Source organism: Gobio gobio (genome assembly GCF_949357685.1).
Source record: "Gobio gobio genome assembly, chromosome: 4".
Lineage (NCBI taxonomy): Eukaryota > Metazoa > Chordata > Actinopteri > Cypriniformes > Gobionidae > Gobio > Gobio gobio.
The window spans coordinates 44,797,224-44,821,507 of NC_137100.1; the positions used below are offsets into that span (position 1 = coordinate 44,797,224).

A 24,284-nucleotide genomic window follows, 5' to 3' on the forward strand; every position below is an offset into this window, starting at 1 on the left:
GGACGACAGCTGAGTGGCGCGGTTATATTGGAACCCCCATTCGTCAGTCACTGACGTACGTCGGAGTGACTGAACGAAAGGGAACGTCTCGGTTACGTATGTAACCCTCGTTCCCTGAGGAGGGAACGGAGACGTACGTTCCTCAGCCACGTCAGCTGTGCTGCTGGAACGCGGAGTTCAGATCTTGGCTCCGCAGCAGATACATAATGCGATGTTGCCAGCGTACTTCCTTATATACCCACGTGGTGGGGCGGAGTTACGCATGCAAATTCCGCATGCCCATGGCATTGGCACGCCATTGGGCGCTGTTAAACACCTCGAAGGTAATTGGCTTCTAGGCGAAACCCCCATTCGTCAGTCACTGACGTACGTCTCCGTTCCCTCCTCAGGGAACGAGGGGTACATACGTAACCGAGACGTTTCTGTTCCTCTCAATTTCGATTTCGTTTTAACTCCTACGGTGGCCGATTTAGTCCAAGATTAACATGGCTTCCAGTTCGACCTCGTCCACATTCGACACGGTGCCATCGAGTGTTAAAACGCGAAAGGCGAAGCTTGAATTTACGGGTATGTCCCTCTTTGGCTAATGTACTTTCAAGATGGAGGGGCAACATGGCGACCGCCATTCGAACCCCTCACTCGTATGTATTTTCAATGGCATATTATAAACTTACGAGAATACTTTATTACTTGAAAGAAGTAAATATACATTAATGAGCACATATATTTTTGAAAGAACTAAGTGTTTTTAGCTAAGAATAAACTAAAAAAGTTACACAGTGTAGCTTTAAGACGTTGTTGAAAAGTCCATCTCACTACAGTGGTTCTACAATAATTTTATGAAGAAACGAGAATAGTTTTTGTGCGCAAAAAAAAAAAAATCTAAATAACGACTTTATTCAACAAGTTCTTGTCTTCTGTCTGGGCCTCGGACGTGAACTCATGAAGCACCGCAACGCATGTGTGAGAATATGACGTAGAGCCGGCATTCTCATAGATATGTATACGTTGAATTCTATTTCCTGGATGCCTGCACCGTGAGAAACAAATAAGTGCATGTAAAAGCTGGCTCTACGTCATATTCTCGCGCATGCATCATGGTGCTTCGTGAATTGAGCTCAATTCAGTACTGACACGTGACAGGACAGGTTTATTGTGAAACTTGCACTGTTACATACCTCGGGTCGTTAGTGACCCTATACGTTTTTTTACAAAAATGAATGGAATTGTTTTCTTTTTTTCTTGTTATTTTGTTTATAATGAAATCTTTGAGGAATACTAATGCCGAGTTCAGACTACACAATTTTCAAACTCGTCGGAACACAGTTCTTTTCACACTGTATGACTATCTGGGGTAGCATTCAGTCACTGCTGTGTTCACACTGCACGATGGATCGACGACAGGAGGTTTCACACTGCATGACTTTACAATAGGAAGAGTCACTGACAACGCTCTCCGCAGTTTCCCAACCAAACACACGTGATGTGACAAGTAAACAACGCAAGATCACGCGTGCGTCAGACCGGAGTAATTCAAAATGATAAACTGCAGAAAATGTCTGCGCTGATTTGCAGCGAAAAGGAGGAAAAGAAAAAAAGATTATGGCGGAGAAAATGGTTGGGGAGACACAGGGAGCAAGGATTGTGTTCTGCAAAGAGAGTTTGAAGTAAATAAATAATTTTGCAATGTGCTGCTGTTGCGGCTGGTCAAGCAAATGTTTGTGCTTTGTTTCTGTTTGATAGGATTGTAAAAATATCTATTAAAATACTAATATTCTGGTCTATAACTCCTCCCTGAACCTCACGCTGCCCTGTATCTTGCGCTCTCATTGGCTGTAGGTCATCGCAGATGTATTTTTCAGTCAGAACACATTTAGCAGCGGGAGTCCAGATATTTAGCAGGCCAAATAACTCACGGGTGTCTGCGATTCTCTTTGATAGCGTCTTTGAGAATTCACACTGCGTGATTGTCACTCGCGTGCACAAGCACCGATTTGCCCATGATTTCGGGCATTTGTCGGCCAGTCAAAATCGGGCAATGTGAACTCGGCATAAGAAGGTCGAGTTCTAACTTTCACTAAAGACCCAAGGTATGTGTTTAAGGGTTAATATTTTAAAATAAAATGGGGTGTGAATGTGGGAAAACAGTTACTTACGTAAAAAGTGTTACAAAAATCCGTGGTCTCCCTTACTACCTACTGTAGATATAACAACGTACAGGTATAAAATAAATATTTTATTTATGTGATCTTGGGAGGTGTGAATAACTTCTCTTCTCAAAGAAGTAAAATATCCAGATTATTTTCTCATTCAGCACTCAACCTAATTGTTTTCTCTTCTAATCTTATGCTGACAGAGTCAAAGTAATAGTCACTTTGAGCCTGGCCAAGTCTCCAGTGTTTCTTCCATTAACAAGGATGCTCTGAATCCACCATCCATCACTCTAAGCTGGGGATAACCTTCAGTCCAAACAAACTAAACCCAACATCAGCTCAGTCTCACAGCGGCATTCTCTCCAAAGCTTTGATATGTACCGGAGTAAGTCATTTAGCTCTAATGAGTGGAAACATCCCATGTTACTGAACAGTTCTGCTAGGTGGTGGAAGCCCTTGCAGAGGTGACCGCTAGCCCGGACTCTTTATATGTAATTGTTTCTGACATAATGTGAGCCATGAGACAATGGGAGATCACACTTTTCATCCCTCAGAAATTAATAGCCTGTATCGGAGTCTCTGGACACACAAACCTATTGCTTTTATTCTCTTGGAGCTCAGGCTGGAGATGAGGCAAGGGAAGTAAAAGACACATTGAGAGGAAGCTTTATTGTATTATGTGAGCGGTTTCATTAATCTAGGAAGTGAGCCCCACGGCACCAACTTTCGCTCTGAGCTGGGAATAGCCTTCAATAGAAAAAGTTAAATACAACATGAGTAAAAGAGGTTTGTGACCTCACAGTTTAGCATTGAGGTCTCATTCTTTGAGTAACAAAGAGGGCATAAAAAAAGTCACACAACTCTGAATTCCTTCTTCAAGAGGAACGCATTTACTTTTGAAGACATCACTGCATCAAAGGAAAATGACCCGATATTTGTGACATTTCTGTGCTGCATGACGGAAGTCTTAACAAAATGGAAAAAATCCATAATACTGAACAGACTTTTTATTTTTTTTAAACTTTAAACAAATAAACGATGTAAAAAAAAAAAATCTGCACTACTCCAAGATCATTAAACAACTGCTCAATGTATATTTGTGACATCGATCGGGTGACATTAGCTATGTTTCCACGATCAGGTGACATTAGCTATGTTTCCATGACCCTGTTTTTTCTTTTTTTGCAAACTTTGAAAAGATTCGCTTCATGTTTGGATGGAAACCCAGGTATTGTACAGATGGCCTCTAGCAGCGAAAATGACATATTGCCCCTTTAAGTACTGAGTAATAGTAATTAACTACATGTACTTACTATAGGGTTAGGATTAGGGTTTTGTTTAGGGTTTGTTGCATGCAAGTATGCCTAATTTATAGTTATTACTATAGTAAATACATGTAACATGAGTAACAAGGACACATTAAGATAAAGTGTTAGCAGAAATTCTTTCCATTCTTATGCTTACAATATAATTAGTAATTACATTTTATATATATTATATATATATATATATATATATATATATATATATATATATATATATATATATATATATATATATATATATATATATATATATATATATATATATATATATATATATATATATATATATATATATATATATATATATATATATATATATATATATATATATATATATGGGGTGTGTTATTTCAATGAAATATAACACATCGGTAATGTAAAAAAACACTACGAGTGAGTTTACGAAAAACCACATTGAAAATATTTGCATTCAGCTTCTGTTTCACAGAACCAATACATTTCTAGTCATTTGCACTGGACATTATCATCAAAGGACAGTAAAACAATACAAATATTTTATCATTCAGTTCAGTGCCTCAGCCTGTAATGAACTAACAGCAAAAATTAATCATGCAGCAATAATAAGCAATAAAGACAGGGTTTAAAAGTCTGTACCTTTCATTTCTCCCATGTCTAAAGTCTTCCCTAGTTGTTCCAGCAGGTCTGCACGTGCTGCGTTCTTCTTGTGCTTTTTGCCGTCGTAGTGTTGCTGTGCCATTCCAGGGTTGTTGAACCAAGCATTACACAGCTGACAGTAGCGATCAGAATCCCGGTGCTGACGGGTCGAGCTCACAGGTGAAGTTTCTGAGGAGGGCGTTTTCACTGGACTAGGTGGCACCTCTGAAGAAACAAAACAGAACAAGGCTTACAATGGAATATTAATTTAATATATTATTTATTAGCGCAATAGCAAAATATGCTGGGGAGATGTGTTTAGTAAGTCTGCAGAGGTTTGGCAATCAAGGACAAAATGGTAAATTCTGTATATTGCTATATAAAACTTTAGTCAGTGAACGAGATTCTGTGCTCTGTGAAACACTCCTAAATATTGGGGGAGAGATTCACCGCAGGTCACAGAAAACAACTTTTTACTCCACAGTTTCATCAAACTCTCTGTACATCAGGGTCCAAAGTTTTATGTTGGACAAATTTAGAAAAATTTTGTCACTTTTATTTGGTATATATCTTATATGGAAGGATGCATTCATTTGATCAAAAGTGTCAGTAAACATTGTTACAAAATATATACATTTCAAATAAATGCTGTTTATGAACTTTATCAAAGAATCCTGAAAAAGTTTATTGTGGTTTCCACAAAAATATTAAGCAGTGCAAATGTTTTTAACAATGATGATTATAAGAGATGTTTATTGAGCAGCAAATCAGCATATTAGAATAATTTCTGAAGTATAATGCGTGCTGAAAATTCAGCTTTGTTATCCCAGGAGTAAATTGCAACTTATAATATATATAAATGAATATAAAACTGTTTTAAATTGTAATGATATTTTACAATATTAATGATTTTACTGTACTTTTTAATCAAATAAACACAGTCTTGTTGAGTATAAGAGACTTCTTTCAAAGTCATTAAAACTTTTGACCCCAACATTACAACCCCAAACTTTTGAACAGTAGTGTTTAATGTTATTTAATTTTATTAGCTATTTTTCCATTCATATTTTTGACAAACATCACAGGATGTCACTTGCAACATTACTGTCTCCATCGCTCAGTGAACTGCATGTGCCAGAAAAAAAATAGATGTTGTCACTCTTAGGCTTAGCGTTAAGAATATTCTACACATTTGTCGCAAAAGACTTCTGGAGAAAATCTGCCTTCAGGCATCCTAGATAAACAAATGCTCCTAAAAGAAGTGGGGGTCTGAGTATGTTTTACTGTTAGTACGGCTTTGTTTTGAATAGCTCACATCACTTACATCACAAGGGGCAGACTATCAGGCTTAAGCATGTAATGTAGCCATTTCATACGCACCAGCTGGCACTGAACTTCGTTTTATTTACTTACCAAAGCCAAGTCTTACACTCATTTGGCACTCAAAGAATGTGATTTTGGACCCTGTTTGCAAACCAGATAGCTTGAGGATTTTTGGACGTCTGTCTCCACAAGTACATGCTCAAAAAGCAAAAGAGAAACTCGCATAAATTATTCCCTAAAGCTATGCTTTGGTAAATTTTACTGCTAGGGTAACCCAAAGAAACAAACCAAAGTGTGTGTGTTAATCTTGTTCACCACTAACTAGTTGGAAACTACTTGAACTACAACTGTCGCGGTTCATGTGTGGATGCTTGAGTGGGTGTGGTCTATTAAGTGCCGATCATTATCAGCATCAGCTGTGGCTGATTTAATGTGTGTGTTGGCGTGTCCTGTTTGTCAGATCGTTTCAGGTGCTACGGGGTTCAGTCGCTCTCTTCTCCGTCTTTCAGGACGTGGTGCTTCTGGAGCTTCTTGTGGTTTTCATTGACTTTAACGGGAAGGTGAAGCTTTGTATTGTTTCTGACAGTCCTCAGTCTGACCCACACCACAAACAAAGCCAAGCTTGTTTTACTGTATGCTCTTATGCATTCCTATGCATGGATAGCGCCATCATCACAGATTGGACAGAATAAACACAAAACAATCAGTTTTAACACATCAGTGGCTGTCCACTCTGCCATAGACAATGTTTACAAAAGCTCTGTTCACCATCGACATCACATCCTATTATTTGGTAGAGGAGACAATTGGAGAGAATAGGCTGCTTTCTGTCTGAGTTTGTCAGTGTTCATAGTTGTCATTGAGGGGTGACTGTGAACTGACCCAATATATTTGCCAGAGTTAACAATTCAACACAGACTTACACTAGTTAAGCTACAAGTAATGGTGGAGTAAATCAAGTTCGGTTCTTCAGCCCTACTTGCAACTTTAAATATGATTTGATATATAAACTACATTAGTAGTCACTGCGAATGCTATGGAAGAGACTTCACATGCTTCCTACAAAGCTTTGATATATTAGTATATTTGTAAAAACTGGGACAACCGCGAACAAGAGACATGTTGAACAGTACTTTTGTTGTGCCAGGAAATTTATACCCAGCCAAAATGGGTGCATTATTCCTTCAATCTGTTTTTCACATTTCTTTTTCCTCTCTCTCGAGCTGGGTTGATAAAAGTATAAATGCACGCTTTAGTTGGGTCACAAAATTTAATTTAGGCAATTAACAACCACTGCTGCAAAAATGAAATTTGATACTGTAAATTAAAATGCTATATGAGATGAAAATGTAATGAAGATAAATGAGCTGCCACAAGAGAGTACATGAGCAAGCAACTTCATTTCAATAAAGCTTAATCTACTTTATTTTTAACTGACGGTGATTCCCTGTCAAGAAATGTTGCAGGGCCTATCAGTTCATGTCACTTTATAAAGACAATAATTTGCATTAAAGCCATTAAATTAATTAGTCCTGTCTGAACAGTGTTCGCACTTCTTGCTATATTTAGATAAACAAGCATTTTTATGTGGTAAGGCTAATCTGTTTATGAAGAACAAAGGTTGCCTTGACAAACAAAACAATAAAAGTGCAACTAAAAAAAAAAAAAACGGAATAAAAGTGACAGGAAAATAATGCACATAATGTGTAACACTCCCTTAAGCCCTGGCTGCAGTTATTGGAGTATCTGACAGACTCTTGCTCTATAACACTGTGGATATTAGCAGAATCCGGCACTGAAACATTGGAGTATTGATCTACAAGCTCAGGGGTTTACAGAATGACATCCATCAAAAGGAAAAAACAGGAACGTTTCTAGTTTCCAGGAAACAAACACAAGACCATTCCTGTACTAGATAACCCCTTTTTATTTTATCACAATGCGTCTCTAGCATGTTTTTTTTCCATGGCTTTTTTATACAAGGTCAGCAAGCATTTTGACATTATTCACTAAATTACTTGCACTTGTATTGTTGTGTTCATTGTTCCCTTTGAGTCAACTTATAGTTCCTTCCCTTAATAGTGTGGTTTTAAGTGTCACTGTCACTGTGTTTTGTGTGTGGAATAGAATATGTGGAGCTGAATGTCTTGATTCATTGTTATAAATGCCATATTCTGCACAGATCCTCATTATAAAACATTGCTTGCATATCATTCAAGCAATGGATAGCCAGTATGCTTGTGTGACAGTTTACTTGTTTGAAGAAATGTTGTGAAATATTACAATTTAAAATGTATTTTATTCATGTGATGGCAAATTCCGGTCTTCAGTGTTATATGATACTTCATACTTCAGAAATCATGCAAGTATACTTATTTTGGTCATTACTTTCTCAACGTTGTGCTGCTTAATATTTTTGTGGAAGCTATGATATATTATTTTTCAAGAGTCTTTGATGAATAGAAAGTTCAAATGAACAGCATTTATTTGAAGTCTTTATTGTTACTTTTGATCAATTTAATGCATCCTTGAATAAATAAATAAATAAATAAAAGTTAAATCAAAATTGTTTAAGGGGTACTTCAGCGCTGGGAAGATGAATGTGTATTTAAACTGGGTCATTTATGTAGTAGAAATGTGAAATTATTTTTGAATTTGGTGCCTTCTAGACTGAGAAAAGACAGAAAGTGTTTCTCAGAAAACTCCCAGAATGCACTTGCTTCGCTGCCCAACGAGGCCACTCCCAAAGCCACGGCTACTGGTTTATCACTTGCCCACCATTACACCGACCCCACCGTCGTTTTGATTTTCATAGTATACAATCATTTCCTTCAGTTAGCGAATAAACACTACAATTAAAAACTGAATGTCTTTTCAATAACGTGTGAGTGAGCCGAACGAAAGTCACGGCACAGACGCAGCAGGAGTCAGATTTCATTCATTACGAGAGCGAAGAGCTGAGCAGAGCTGAGGTAAGCGCGACAGTCATTCATAGCACGGGTCCAGTCTGGCGCGTTTTCAGATCATGCCTATGGAAGCTAAATTCATTGAAAAATTGAAACACTCACTTTGCTCTGCTCCGTTATGAATGCCCGATCCGAGCGGCTGTGCGCATTTACATTCTGTGAGTGAGATCCCTCCGCTGTGGGCGGGTTTAAAGCATGCGGAACTAGCTCCTTCTACTGGCTGAATGTAGTCTCTAGCCTCTGGCCAAAAAATCATCAGATGACGCAAAATGACAATATTTGTGTCATCGGAGGATTTTTTCCATAAATAAAATATATAATTCTCTCGTCTCAGGGGGATATGAGGGGGGAAAGTACCATAATTTGAATATACTACCATTTCTACTGATACAAAACTTAATGCTAAATCGCTGAAGTAACCCTTTAACAGTAGCACATACACTGTATACTACTGTTCATAAGTCGGTGGTGTGAGGTCTGTCTGGAAATATCTCACAGCGATTCACTGGGCATATTTAAGCATATTAGATGAAACAGTGAGCCCCTAAAAAAAGTGATAAAGAATAAATTAATATATTCCCAGGGAATGTCCCAATAACACCATCACTCACCATCACTAGTCTCCCAAAGCAGACGGCAGTGTTTCCCCCAATGTAATTACTGCAGCCAGACTTCTGCCTTAACAGTCCTTCTGTATTGCCTAAATTAAATTTTGTGCCACAGGCCTGTGACACTAAAGTCATTCATTACCGCTATCTCAGTTTTACTTAATGTTCTCTTGGTCACTACGGGTGGCCTCCTCGCTCTCTTTTTGGCATGAAACCAGCTCTTTTACATTATTTTAGTGTATCATTAGAACCTTACTGTTCACTCCCCTACTGTGTCTGTTACTGCCAAGCTCAGGGAGGAGCGATGAGCATGTCTGATCCCCAAAAGGTGGATAAACCACCATCCTTCTATTTATTTGCTGCCCTTTGCCTGCTGCAGCATAAAAGCACTTTAAAATCACTTAGAAGGCTCCTGGGTATCCCTGGATAAGGATAGGCTATATATATAACAGGAATTAAATTAGGGACAGAGGAGGGGATAGCAGGTCGAGAAGAGTGAAAACCTTTGTGCTAAAGAAAAATTTTCATAATGCAGTGATTGAAATCATTTCAAGTTTCTTACACTCCAAAAATTCATTTCATGGCCACAGCAGCAGTAAAAAGATTCACCGGCAATGCGTTTTCTGTCTTCTTTATAACAAACAATACTCTGACACCAGCAGGCAGGAGATTTGAAACATTAATGAGATTCTGTGGAAGGAAATAACAGAGAAACTTCAGGTAATTCCAGGTGACAGTTTAGGCAATAAGGGAAGAGTCATCTATCAGGAGATTTACTGCAGGCACAAAGACAGCTGCAGGATTTGGGTGACATAAAGATGGAGAGGGACATTCTAAGAGATCATTCATCCAAGTATAAGACCTGCGCAAGTCATATGCACAAAACTTTGTTCTGTTGATTTCTTGGCGACAATTGTTGCGTGTCGTTACACCCACACGTCTACACACTTTTATCACATTTAGCTGCGGGGGAAAACAAGCTAAATATCTGATATATTTAATAAATGAACATGCAAGGAGCAGGGAATGTGTGTTCAACTATGTGAATGATGCTTTGTCAAACTTTACAAGTGTAGATTCCACACAAGCCTAGATATGAGGTTTATGCTGTCTTTACGTGCTACATGAATTATTGTAAATTTGCAAGTTATATTACAAGTTTCCGACTCAGAAGTCGAACATGAACAAGTCAATATTGTAAATACAAATATGTATATCTGAAATGATTTGATGTATATTGTATGTTTTTAAAGGGGACATATTATGCAAAATTCACTTTTTTACACTTTGAACACAGATGTGTGTCCACAGTGTGTAAAAAAATACTGTTTTATAATCCCCAATCAATCAATCTCTCATAATGTGTGGCTCCAGATATTTATACGTAAGAGTAAGCAAACCCCGCCCATGACTGTCGATGATCTGCCCTTTTAGCATAAACACACCCCTGAGTGAAAAGCACAGAAACCATCATTTCTATTTACTCGCTGTATTAGCTAGCTCGAGTATTATAATGTCTGCGTCAAATAACATTAGAAATGTTCTGTTGTTGGATGTACCAACGAACATAAGAGTCCCATAGACTGATTTTTGAAGCAAATGTGCCGAAGAATGTCGGTAAAATGTTATATATTTGTGTATTTTACGCATTATTGCTTCACCAACGAGGGTCAGTACCAATGCTGGATTTGCGAAAAAGTTGTTTCTGAATGAGGGGTCAATACCAAAGTTTTGTTCTCTAACTTCATATCCAGAACGAGTAAGGATGGCACTTCATATTTTGTGAATGTTTGGAAATTTCCTTTCTGAATGAACTTTCTAGAATGCTGTATGGCTAATATGACCATAGTCTCTGACTGTATTCACAGAGACTAGAGCTATGTCGACTCGTTAGTTTTATCCTGAAAACGCTCACCGTCTGCGTAATTCATAAACGCACGTATTTAGTCAGGTGACAGACTTTTTTACGTTCACACACGAGCACCTATAAAACAATGTATAGATTAACATGATGGTACATGCTAGTCGATGAGTTGAATCAACGTAACTCCACAACAACTAACGTTACATGAATGTATCCACTAACCATTCAGAAACATCCAGGTGCAGACCATAAGTTGCAACCTCTTCCTGAGTCTCTCCATCTGTGTCCGGTTCAAACATGTAAGGTTATTATTATACATCCACAACTGGTTATTTCTGACATTTTGGCTGAGTGAGATTCACTTGTTTTGTTGTTGACAATGTTGTATCCGAAGCTCGTGTAAAGGAGGTAAAGAATGGCATTTTTTTGCTCACACCCAAATAGGGGGAAATATGACAAGCTATAAATGATCTGAGGGCTATTTTGAGCTGAAACTTCACAGACACATTCTGGGGACACCAGAGATTTATATTACATCTTGTGAAAAGGTGCATAATATGTCCCCTTTAACAAAATTAAAACACCAACATTCCATTGTACATACAGTAAAGCAAAATGTTTGTACATTTAGTGTGTCTTATTTACATTCTAACTAAATTCATATTATTTTTCATCCAAATACACAACTGTGGAACAGCCTTGTAAACAGCTATAGCGTGCAAAAAATGGCATGAACCACCGAATGTATGTAATTTCCACACAATGTTATCGTAATGCAATAAAAGAAATTCCATTTCTAGATCAACCAGAACAGGATCAAAAGCTTTTTTATTCCTTTTCTTTTTTTTAAAAATCTTTTTAAATCCTTGCAGTTATCCACTTTCCTCTCTGAAAATGTCCTTACTGGAGTTTCTGTACAATTCTCTCGCTGCAGAATCTCATCCTGTTCCCTGCATTATATAAGAAGGGAATTTTTTACCACATATTTGGAATATTTTACAACATGAAAATAAACTGAAAGCTTCTTGAAGACACTGGAAGTAAATAAATGATTGTAAATAATTGTATATATTATAATTGGGTAGCCTGCACAATAAACTGCTGTATATCTAATCTAGACACACATAGGCACAAACAAAATAGAATTTTCCCATATTTACAAGAGGCAAAAACAATCCTTAACAGGAAGCATAGACAAACAGAACTGATTGCAAAACACCCTGCTGAGTAACTTGATAAGATGGATGTAGTAGCCTCAAATGCCATGTATAAAGACAGATGTGCATGTAGGTCAATAATACATGTGGCCTTCCAGTGGTTTCTCATTTGTCTCAATGAATACAGAAGAGGCAGAATGCTTTGTGTTATTGGCTGATATCCGGCTGAAACAACAGTGTTTCCCAGGAGATGAGCTTGGCTTCACTCAGCCGCGTCACTTTCTGTTATGCAGAAATCAATAAGGGTTGTCTATGAATGACCTGGTTTTATTTCACACACTGTGGTAGAGCCACTAAGATCCAAACCCACCACACAATACATGTTTACTTTTTTTAATGAATTTCATTAAGCATTAATTCAGTCCACATTTTTTTTAACAATCTATTAAAAATGCATAATTAAAAAATAATTGATACAGATAATGACGTGAATACATATCTATGCTGAACATTATGTTTTTATTTCTAAAAATATGTTAACAGGTTTTTTTTGTGGGCCGTGACCAGAAATTGTGATTTTAAAAGATAACAAATATTTTTTTTAAAAACCTTTGGCATACTTTGGCTTTTTATAAAAAGGAAATGTTAGTTCATATAAAATTAATACAAATTTCATATGAAAAGTAGGTTTGTAAACAATCTGAAATGTAATGATTAAGGTGTGTACTCAAGGTGTATTACTTAATAAACATTTTCAGGAATTAAAACAACATGAATACAGAGATTACATTTCTAAGAATCTCACACTTGTGTTTTGAACTAATATTTCTCCTTTTTAAGACATCATCATTTGTCATTGACCAGGAACAGACTTTGAGGAAGTTTCTGTCAACATTTCCAATCAAAAAATCAATAACAAACCACACATTCAAGCATCACCTAATTTCTTTCTCCCAAAAACACTTCCCTAAAAGCACTTTGACGTCAGCAGTTTTTGGTTACTTTGAACATATTTTGAGCCGACACTGCATCATGTTAACAGTTTGTCCCCAGATTGTCAGGGCACTGAAAAGCTCACTAAGTTTAAAGAGAAGTCCTCTCTGCTCAGTTAAACTGGGCCTGAGCTAGTCTGTCTCAGTATGCCACATGTCAGAGGGATTGATGGTCTGCCTCAATCCCCTCAGAGTGGGACACAAGCCTCGTCTGTCTCTAACCATCAGACGCAGATGGCACAGCTAATGATGGCATCAGTCAGTGACAGGAAACATGGGAGGAACAAGCAGAGAGAGAGAGAGAGAGAGAGAGAGAGAGAGAGAGAGAGAGAGAGAGAGAGAGAGAGAGAGAGAGAGAGAGAGAGAGAGAGAGAAGAGCAAAGGCAAAAAAAAAAACAAGACTACAGGGGCAATTCATTTTAAGCCAGATATGCTAGCCTTGCATTAAAAATCAGACTGTCAAAAAATGGAGTCTCTGAATTTTAAATTAACATGGCACTCACGACCATTGAACAATAATATGCACCATTAGGGTTGATAAATAATGGATAAATATGCAATCAGTCTGTCATTGTTGCAAAACGATCCCATTCAGGGGTGATCAGGACAATGGGTTTATTTTGAATAAAATATAAATTATTTATAATAATTATTATACATTTATAATTATAATTATTAATAATAATAATAATATAGGTGCATCTCAATAAATTAGAATGTCAAGGGAAAGTTAATTTATTTGAGTAATTCAACTTAAAAGGTGAAACTAATATATTATATAGACTCATTACATGCAAAGTGATATATTTAAAGCCTTTATTTGTTATAATTTTGGCGTACAGCTTATGAAACCACCAAAATCAAAATCTCAGAAAATTAGAATATTGTGAAAAGGTTCAGTATTATAGGCTCAAAGTCTCACATTCTAATCAGCTAATTAATCCAAAACATCTGCAAAGGGTTCCTGAGCCTTTAAATAGTCTCTCAGTCTGGTTCAGTAGAATTCACAATCGTGGGGAAGACTGCTGACCTGACAGTTGTGCAGAAAACCATCATTGACACCTTCAAAGCCTCAAAAGGGAATTGCAAAAGAAGTCGGATGTTCTCAAAGTGTTGTATCAAAGCACATTAATAGAAAGTTAAGTGGAAGGGAAAAGTGTTGAAGGAAAAAGGTACACAAGCTGCAGGGATGACCGCAGCCTGGAGAAGATTGTCAAGAAAAGGCCATTCAAATGTGTGGGGGAGCTTCACAAGCAGTGGACTGAGGCTGGAGTTACTGCATCAAGAGCCAACACACACAGACGGATCCTGGACATGGGCTTCAAATGTCGTCAGAAGAGTCTTTCCTGGGCTAAATAAATAAAAAACTGGTCTGCTGCTCAGTGGTCCAGTCCTCTCTTCTGATGAGAGCAAATTTTGCATCTCATTTGGAAACCAAGGTCCCAGAGTCTGGAGTAAGAATGGAGAGGCACACAGTCCAAGATGTTTGAAGTCCAGTGTGAAGTTTCCACAGTCTGTGTTGGTTTGGGGAGCCATGTCATCAGCTGGTGTTGGTCCACTGTGCTTTAGTAAGTCCAGAGTCAACAGACCCGTCTATCAGGACATTTTAGAGCACTTCATGCTTCCTTCAGAAGACACGCTTTATGGAGGTGCCGACTTCATTTTACAGCAGGACTTGGCACCTGCCCACACTGCCAAAAAGTACCAAAACCTGATTCAATGACCATGGGATTACTGTGCTTGATTGGCCAGCAAACTCACCTGACCTGAACCCCAACGAGAATCTATGGGGCATTGTATTGATTGGCTTTTTTGTATTGATTTCATGTAATATTCAAATTTTCTGAGATTTTGATTTTTGGGGTTTCATAAGCATCATCAAAATTATAACAAATAAAGGTTTGAAATATCTCACTTTGCATGCAATGAGTCTATATAATATATTAGTTTCACCTTTTAAGTTGAATTACTGAAATAAACTTTTCCACGACATTTATTGAGATACAGTAATATTTATTATAACAATTATTAGATTGTATGTATATGTATTTTATTATAATTATGATAATTATTAAAATTAACATACATTTACTATAGTAAATTAATCATAATAAAAATATCCCTAAATAATAATAATAATATAATAATTAATAATAATAATTCTACTAACTGCATAGCCAATAAATGGGCATGAAAACCTGTCAGTTTTTATTCAGAGCAAAGATTTCCCAGATGAGTGGTCATTTATGTTGTGTTGCTATGGACAACAACATTGACCAATCAGAATCAAGTATCCCAGAGAACATACTGGTGGATAAAAAAAGCACTATGCCCATTAGATTACATCAGTTTGATACACATAGTGGACAGACTGTGGCTCCATCTCAAGCGTTAGAATTGTGTAATTGATCCTAAACACTGGATGTGATGTGGTGAGCCTCCTAACTATGCCATATGTGGTGCAGCTGTCCACTGAAGAGTGTAATTAATAAACACACTGGGCATTTGGAGGCACAGCCAGTAGGAAAGCTGGTAAGTAATGGATACTGAACAGAACTGAAAGCCAGTGGAGTCTCTCTCTCCATTGACTGAAACCGAAATGACACACAAAGCCTCTCTCTACTGTACTGTATTTCCTTTGTGTGTCCTCCTACAGGCAGATGATTTCTGAGAGCCCACTGATCCCCGAGTGTTTCCTGCTCATTCTCGGCACAATCTCACACCACTATTGTGCTCTAAACAGGTCAGAAACCTAACATGCACAGCAAAGCACTGCATGATAGAAGCATAATGCAAGAATGAACACAGACATAAACACAAATATGCAGACAGTGTGACGACAGTATTCTCAAACACACTGCTTTCAGTTGGCTGCTTCCATAAAGCTCCTTTTATAAAGCCTCAAACAGACACATAGATACTCTTCCTCCTTATTTTTAGGTCAATTACCCCTGTAGGCAAGTAGGCGGTGATGTGCAGTGCTGGGCTCTTTCAAACGCCAGGCCTGATCCTCCAGCCACACGCAGTCTTCTCCGACTGATCTCCTGATATACAAGCACCCTCCCAGATAATTTTTCAGTGCTATGTGTGTGTGTGTGAGTGTGCTACACTTACCTTTGGCTGTAATGGTAGGCTGTTCGCCCAGCAGAAGTTTGAGCCTTTTAGCATGGATCTTGCCTTGGTAATGAGACTGCGCTACCACAGCGGAAGTAAAGGACATGTTACACAGCGTACAGCACTTGTTCTTATCCACATCTCCCTCCTCACTGCCCTGCAACATATCAGACACATTTATAATGGTCAGAAGGTCAGAAAGAGCAAGGGCATGGGGTTGAAAGAGGAAATCAAGAGCTCAGTACAACATTTCTCATAGCAGATTTTTCTCCTCCTATCTCCGGAGGTCAAACCCCCCAGTAACGCTTGGGGGCAAATGTGCTGCAAATATAACAGTTTGAAAAATATAAGCAGGAGGGGAGCAAATGTCTCGGCTACTTTGGGATTGCTTATATGTGGTTCCTGGTGGGATGCAAATTGAGGTGATTTACAGTAATAGGCCAGTTTGATTGAACCATCACAGGCAGAACGTGAAGACCTCACCCACTGCCTGCAGTAAGATCTATTACACATTTTATACCAAATAGAAGATGTGAAATCTGTGAAGCCATTTCATGACTGAGTTCATTTTCTCAGCGGTACATTCTTCAGTATATGCTTGGGATGGAGATCCAATAGAATTCACTTTTAGGGATGCATGGTTTCTGGCCTATACCAAACAGCAATATTAAAACTCTACAAAACAAATAAAATAAACAAACACTAGGCATCCCAACATTATAAAGTACAGTATGAAAAATGGATGTGTAACGTACTGCTCTGAGTCAGAAGGTTGATGATCCAAACGCAGTTTTTAATAAAAGGGTAATCCACAATCGTAGTCAAAAGTACAGGCAAAAAGGTCATACACAGGAAAGCAGTCCAAACAGGCAAACAAGGCAGGAGAGACAGGCAAAAGGGTGATCCACGGAACGGGCAAGTAATCAAAGACCAAGATACATGAAACCAGGGAAACGCTCAGAATTGCAGTAGAAACACTAAACAAGACTTCGCAGTTAATGACAGAGTGAACATGGTTTATATAGTCTGGGGTAATGGGGTAATGAGGTGATGAGACACAGGTGCAAACAATGAATGATGATGAGTCCGGGCACAGGATTATGGGTAATGTAGTTTGTGATGGAGTGACAGTCCGGGGTGGAGTGCCCTCAGGTGGTAATCAGGGGCACTCTCACTTGTGATTGTGACAGGATGCTGACAATTCAGCTTTGCCATCACATGGATAAATTACATTTTCAAATATATTCAAGTTTTAATAATATTTCACAATATTACTGTTTCGATGTATTTCTGATTAAATAAATGCAGCCTTGGTAAGCATAAGAGACTTCTTTCAAATGTGAAACAAACAAAAATCTTAATTATATATACCTTTTATACTATCAGATGATAACTGATATGCTACCAATAAATCGTGCATCCCTCATCACTTCACAAACTAACTTATGCCCTCCACTCCTGACAGATATCCCAACTAGTACCTTACATAAACCTACAGGAATGGCTCAAACATCCCTAGAATAGAATCAAGACACCAAACCTGATGTGACGGCCTTCCTTTTTTTTTGTCACGCCTACTAACAGGTCTACTCTGCTCTTCCTTTCCCTAAAACATTGTTATTTTGTAAAGCTTCCACTGTGAACTTTGCTAGTCTTCGGCCTTGTTAGATGTTCCTTACAGGCGTTGTAGCTGTTAACTGTAATTACAGGGAGAGACTTTATATTGATAGTAATCAAAAACAATTGTTGCCCTACAGCTCAGTTTCCAGCTCTATGAATAAAACAAGAAGCTTATTTGCATTAATTTTCCAGCAATTTTGTTACATTGCCACACAGAGCCTTGGACTATAGGAAGGGTAAACTGGTGTGACACAAGTGTAGTGAAAACAGGCTTAGGTTGTGCTTGGGGGAATTCTTACACAAGCAAGCAAACACAAAAAACTCGCTCTGTCTGAGCAGGAAACATCTTCCTAAACTGCAGAGATGAACAGACTGCATTTAGAACTGTGTGCATGACAATCTGAAGTATGAGAAAAGAGAGTGAGACAGAAATAAGGTCAGAATACCCGAGTGTGTATAAAGTATTTTCTATACGCATGCAGATGGTGTACTGAAAACACATTACCAGACGTACTACATCTGAAATGTTGGCGTTGTCCAAAGTATATTCTTCGACTTATGATGTATTAAAAACTACCATTAAATAATTTAAACACAAGGAACTACTTCCTATTAGCCTGGCTCCGCCCACGTACTTCCGCTCAATTTAAATTTTTCTTCAGTACTCCACGTCTGGGATTGCGGTATATTCTCTGGTTTTCTCCGGTCAAATTTGAACCAGTCCAATCAGCGAACAGAGGGAGTGGCTAAGAACAATGACGTTGATGTTGTGCTCTAGTTTGAGATGACATGCGTCACAACCAAATGTTAGTGATTGGTTATGACAGATCCAGAGTGGCGGTTAATGCTTGTCAATGGAGAGTGGCCAGACTCTCTGTACAAATTAAATGTACGAGAGTCTGGTAGGACCAGGCTAACTTCCTATAGCACTTACACTTGAAAAGAGCCTTCACCATCAATCAAAAAACTTTGAAGCTATATTTTCTCAGTTCCAATGTGAATGTAGTTCACATTGGAACAATTTGCCTTTGTAAGTCAGTATTACTTACTGCATTTAATATACTGCTTTGGCATACTGTGTAGAAGGGAACTACACACTTAGACTTGAGGCTGGTCTGCAGAAAAGCATTGTCTTTTCTGTTTGTTAGTATCATGGAAGCCAAGCGTCCTCAGTGCTAATGGAGGGAGCTTAAAAAACCACACACACAAAACCAGCAGTTCTCCAAATGACCTTGCTCTGTGCTCTGGTATTTGCACTGTACATTCAGTATATCCATTTATCCATATAGACTTCAGCTGCTCTGAAAAGCGGAATCTCCCACACAAGTCCTCGTACAGTGCATTTAGAATGCCGTGGTCTTTGTATTACAGTCATTCACTATATAATACAGAAAAATGAAAATCACTAGCAAAATCAAAACATGACTCTTCATTAAAAGCTAATTTGATAAAGAACGCAGGTGTTAATGAGTCATCTGTAAAGAGGTTGGAAAGTCACCATGTTGCAAATTTGCATTGGCTCAAAGTACTGTAGTTTAATTGTTGAATTACTTTGTATGATTGTTTTAGACATTCTGAAAGTATGAATTTGATACGCACAATGGTGCAAATTACCATTGAATAGCAAATTTGCATTTGTTAAGAGCATTTTATTTGCTAAAACAATCCCTTGTCATTTTAGACGTAAAAATACTACATTTGAATTTATGCTAAAATTAAATGTGCAGTAAGTGATTTCTGAGAAACACTGTTGAACACTGTTGATATTTAAAAATCAACCCAAACCAACACACCCTTCCCTTAATTGTTCCACCCCCAAAATGCACGAACACCCAATGCAAGAGTGGATGTCTCTTTATCATAGCAGAAACTATGTAAAAAATCCTTTGTGAAAAATATTAAATTCAATTTTATTTTAAATGGGAAAGATGGTTCACCAAATTCATCTTCAGAGTCCACATACTTTCCTAAAGCCTATACCTGGTTTTATTAACAAACAATCCTTTTTTTTTTTTAAACAAAATGTTAAAAAATGCATAAACATTTTATTCCTTTGATAGATACCTAATAGCCAAAAAGCCACTACGGCAAGCTGGACAGGGCTGAAAGCCATAAGAGAACGGCACGAGGCCGGTGGCGTGATTGCTAAGGACACTTGCGTGCCACACCAGTCTACCTCTCACAGAGGAGCAACGGAAGTAAAAAGGAGGAGCAACGAACGGCAGTAAAGGATGAGAGCGGACAAGGTCTGTATTTTACGTTGTGTTTTGTTTATGTTTTATTATGTGTGTGCGGCAGTCGTCTGTGAGGGGCTGCGGCTTTTACTTTCATTTTGTTGTTTGTTGATTTTGGATATTAAAGTTACATTGGAAGTTCACCGGTTCCCGCCTCTTTCTTGGCATAACAACTAACGTTACTACAGCCACTTTGGCATTAAAGACATTCTGGTGTGTAGAGCACTCAACTGCCAAAAGATAAAATCAAGTCTTGCACTACATATTTTCATGTTGGCTGTCCTGTTTCACTTGGAAAAACATCAAATTGTGGAACAATGTTAAAAATTAATGTTGACTTAAAGATGAAAAATAAATGCGTATATCCAAGCATCAATTCCAGAGTCAAAAGCAAAATCCAGAAATATGTGTGTGCATGAACAATATTGATAGTATGTTGAACAGAAAAATGACATCCTGGAATCTTCTATAGGAAAACGCAACAGAAAACCCCTGACTCGGCTGTATCCTTCTAGATTTAATCTCCAATGTGATTCATCAGATATGTGCGGCTCACTTATTCTAAAGCCATGTGCAAAGCTGAAGATAATTACACTTCTGAATATACGTCTACACAGCAATTCACAGCCTGTCACTTAGAAAAACGCATTGCTCCTCAGCAAAACGGATTTGTGTCTATTTCATTCATGCAATAAAATTATCTTTTTCTTTATTTGAAAGCAGTAAATTCTCTTTTCTGTCAACACAAAACATAGTGTCTTTCACAGAGCTTTACTATCATAATAATATTAGTGCAACTTCAATAGCTGAAAATAATCAGCGTATAAAAGGTTTGCATCTTCAGAAAACTGTTACAAACTATGTCACGCTACCTTCCCTTCTTTGTGAGGTTTTTTTCTTTGTAGATTTGTACAATTCTGTAAATCTGTAAAACTTTGCATTTTCTAAATGCTATGGCATTAGCAAACAAAGTAAGTTTACTTTTTTAACACTACGAAATCTCAATGTTAAAGGTTAACAAATGTTAATTTTTAAATTCACCATTGTACACCCTAGTGAAAAATATACCAAAATGTATTTGAAATATATTTATTTAATGCTCTAGGTATACTTACAAATACATTTACATATGTATGTACTCAATATAAATACCCTGCAAGTGTACTGTTGGTATACTAAATTGATTAGTATAAAAACACTTAAAGTCTGCTAAATTGGAACAACTAATTTTCTACTTAATGAACTTTAGTTATCCAGAAATAGTGTTGAGGTCCAGCTAAAGATATACTTAAGTATATTTGATTGTGCTGAAGTGGAACTATTGCAAGTATACTTTAGGTACACTTATCTTGTATTTAAAGACTGATATCATACAGTGATCATAGCATTATTAAAACACATTTCTGTCAGGACCACTATCGTCAAAGAAAACTGACAATTAGCGTACATTTTGGATTGGCGGTATGGTTCTGTTCTGAGCAAGAACTGACGCTACGTTTTATTTATGCTTAATATTAAGAAATGTGCATTGTGCAATAAAGTAGTACTCCAAATACATTTTTAATTGTAATATTTACACTATATTGCCAAAATTGATGGTGTTACAATTCAGGTGTTCCAATCACTTCCATGGCCACATGTGCATAAAATCAAGCACCTAGACATGCACACTGCTTCTACAAACATTTGTGAAAGAATGGGTCGCTCTCAGGAGCTCAGGGAATTGAAGCGTGGTATCGTGATAGGTAGCCACCTGTGCAATAAGTCGAACGTGGAATAAATATTCCACGTTCAACTGTTAGTAGTATTATCACAAAGTGAAAGCAATTGGGAACAACAGCAACTCAGCCACAAAGTGGTAGGCCACGTAAAATCACAGAGCGGGGTCAGCGCATGCTGAGGTGCACAGTGAAACCCTTCCCAGAAAAGTTTAAGCTGCTATAGCTGCAAAGGGTGGGCAAACTCCATTTTAAACCCTGCAGACTAAAAATGGGATGTTATTAAAGTTCATGACATGTGCATGTAAAGTCTCTAGTCTCATGTAGCCAGAACTTCAGACTGACGGCAGAAGGTCTGGACTCTATCAAGGCTTTCATTGGACGAGGACTGCCCAAGAGAATGTTTGCTGAGACGTAAAGCAACCAATCAAGTTTTGTTTTGTTCTGCGTCATGTTTAGGGGCATGAAAATGTAAAGTCTATGTCCCTGCAATAACAGACCAACATGCATCTATAAATTATTCATTCAAGAACGTTGTGCAAGTTTGTTGCAACAATGAAGCCAGCAGGCACCTCACATACTTTTGAAAATCCAGTGTTTAGTTGATCCTGGTAAGAGCTCATTGTCACAGCTGTAAACACGACAGCGCTCTTCTTCCGCGAGGGAGTTTGGCGTCACGGCATTTGTTTCCAGGTGGACCGTTAAAGAACGCAACACACTCGTCTCACAGATATCCTGTAGAATTCAACCAATCAGATGACGACTTCGAAACTCCTGAAGTGTTTCCAGATAAGTGCGCCATATGCATCAGATGTTCAGCCAACGGTCCGTGGGCGTGACGTCTGAGGCTGAGACTAGTAAGTCTCAAGCAATATGTCAGTATATATGTCAATGGATTTGTAGTATACTTAGTATGAAATAAACGCATTTTAAATACAGTTTGGTAAACATTTGGGCAGACAAAACTCACGCCATTAGTTGAGCCACTGTTGTGGTCTTAGGTTGATTCATCAACAGAGCACTCTTTAGGGGAAGCAACAAGCAAATGACTTACTTATTGTTGTCCCTACATATTATGGTGGGAGAGGAGAGAATATTTTAAATTACACACATCCCTAACTTAAAATTAAAAAACACTGCATTTCAAAGAACTGCAACTATGACAGACATAATGCTCTCTGACATTGTTTTTCTACTCAAGATTAATGCTTGGTGAATGCTTGTTTTCTAATGCAGCCCATTTACACACAACAATTAAGCTTCTTTGCATTCAACAATCATCAGCTTCAGCGATGCTAATCTTTTCTCCTTGTATGCATGCCCATGAATACCTTTTGCCAACTCTACTCAGTTTAGAGCATTTTTCCATTTTGGGTTTTAGCTATTGATAGTGAAAGCTGACAGAAAATAAGGAAAGGAGAGTAAAATGAGAATGAATGGGACCAGTACATGACACATAAGCAAAATGTTTGCATTACCCCAAGAAACGTTATGTAAAAGGTTTTGCGATCAAGTTTTCAAACACAAAAACTTTTGTTAATGATCCTGCTATTGTTGATGATCTTGTTTTGATTACTGCCATCGGTGGCCACAAAATTTTACAACATAGTATCATATTTCATACTCTTAATAAAACTTTCACTTTGTACTTCATGCTGTTGTTCACTAATTTCTGAAAACTGCTGAGAATAAAATCATGATGTGACAAGCAGGGCGGACAAGAGCCGTGAGAGAACTGCATGAGGCCAGTGGCGTGATTGCATATGAGTGTCACCGTTCTCGTATCTCTCACGGAGGAGCTCGGATGCATAAAAGGAGAAGCGACGACAGTGAAACGAGAGAGGACCAGGGGCCCGTTTCAGAAAGGAGGTTAAGTGAAAACTCTGAGTATGTTAACCCTGAAATGAGGGAATTTCTGAGTTTTCTGTTTCAGAATGGGAGGTATGTCAAACCCGAGAAAGCAGGGTAAGTCAAGCCCATTTCTTTTACCATGGTAACTTACTATGTGAACCTAACCTGGGGGGTATTCCAGAAAGCAAGGTTCTTACTGTCACATATACCTTAAACTCCCGGTTGATTAACCCAAACCATGCTTACTCGAGGAATGTTGGTTCCAAAAACGAGTCCCGGAGTAAGTTCAGACAACTCAGACTATGCTCCCGGTTAACACACAAGACATTCTCAACAGAGCGACGAATCGATGATTCACCATGGAAACAGACACTAAGAAAAAGCGTGCCATTCTACGTCCTCCTTTTGTTTAATGCCGATTTACATAACCTACTTAATGCACATCGTCACCTATTTGGTGGTTGTGCAATCATTTTTTTTACCTTTTCGTTTAATAAGTATTCTTTATTCACTGAGAATAAGGATTATATTGTTTGTTTGATGCTAATTAATTGAATGCAGATCCATGTGTGATGACAAAATAAATAAATATATTTGAATTTAATTAACATTTAAACATTATCTTGTTGTAATAGTGCTTTAGAATTAATATATAATATTGTATATTATATAACTGTAACTATATAACAAATTTAGTTATATTAATAGAACTATATTAATTATATAACATCCATGCTGGAAGAA

The 24,284-nt window shown here is 37.8% G+C and overlaps 1 protein-coding gene across 1 annotated transcript in view; it reads right to left on the minus strand.

Annotated features, from left to right (window-relative positions):
* zmat4a (zinc finger, matrin-type 4a) overlaps positions 1-24,284 on the minus strand; it is a 181,268-nt gene that overhangs the window by 52,076 nt on the left and 104,908 nt on the right. Inside the window, exons 4-5 of the mRNA XM_079814692.1 lie at positions 16,118-16,274; positions 4,094-4,318 (exon numbers count right to left, since the gene is read on the minus strand). Coding sequence (XP_079670818.1) covers positions 4,094-4,318; positions 16,118-16,274 — 382 coding nt within the window. The remainder of the gene's footprint in view (positions 1-4,093; positions 4,319-16,117; positions 16,275-24,284) is intronic.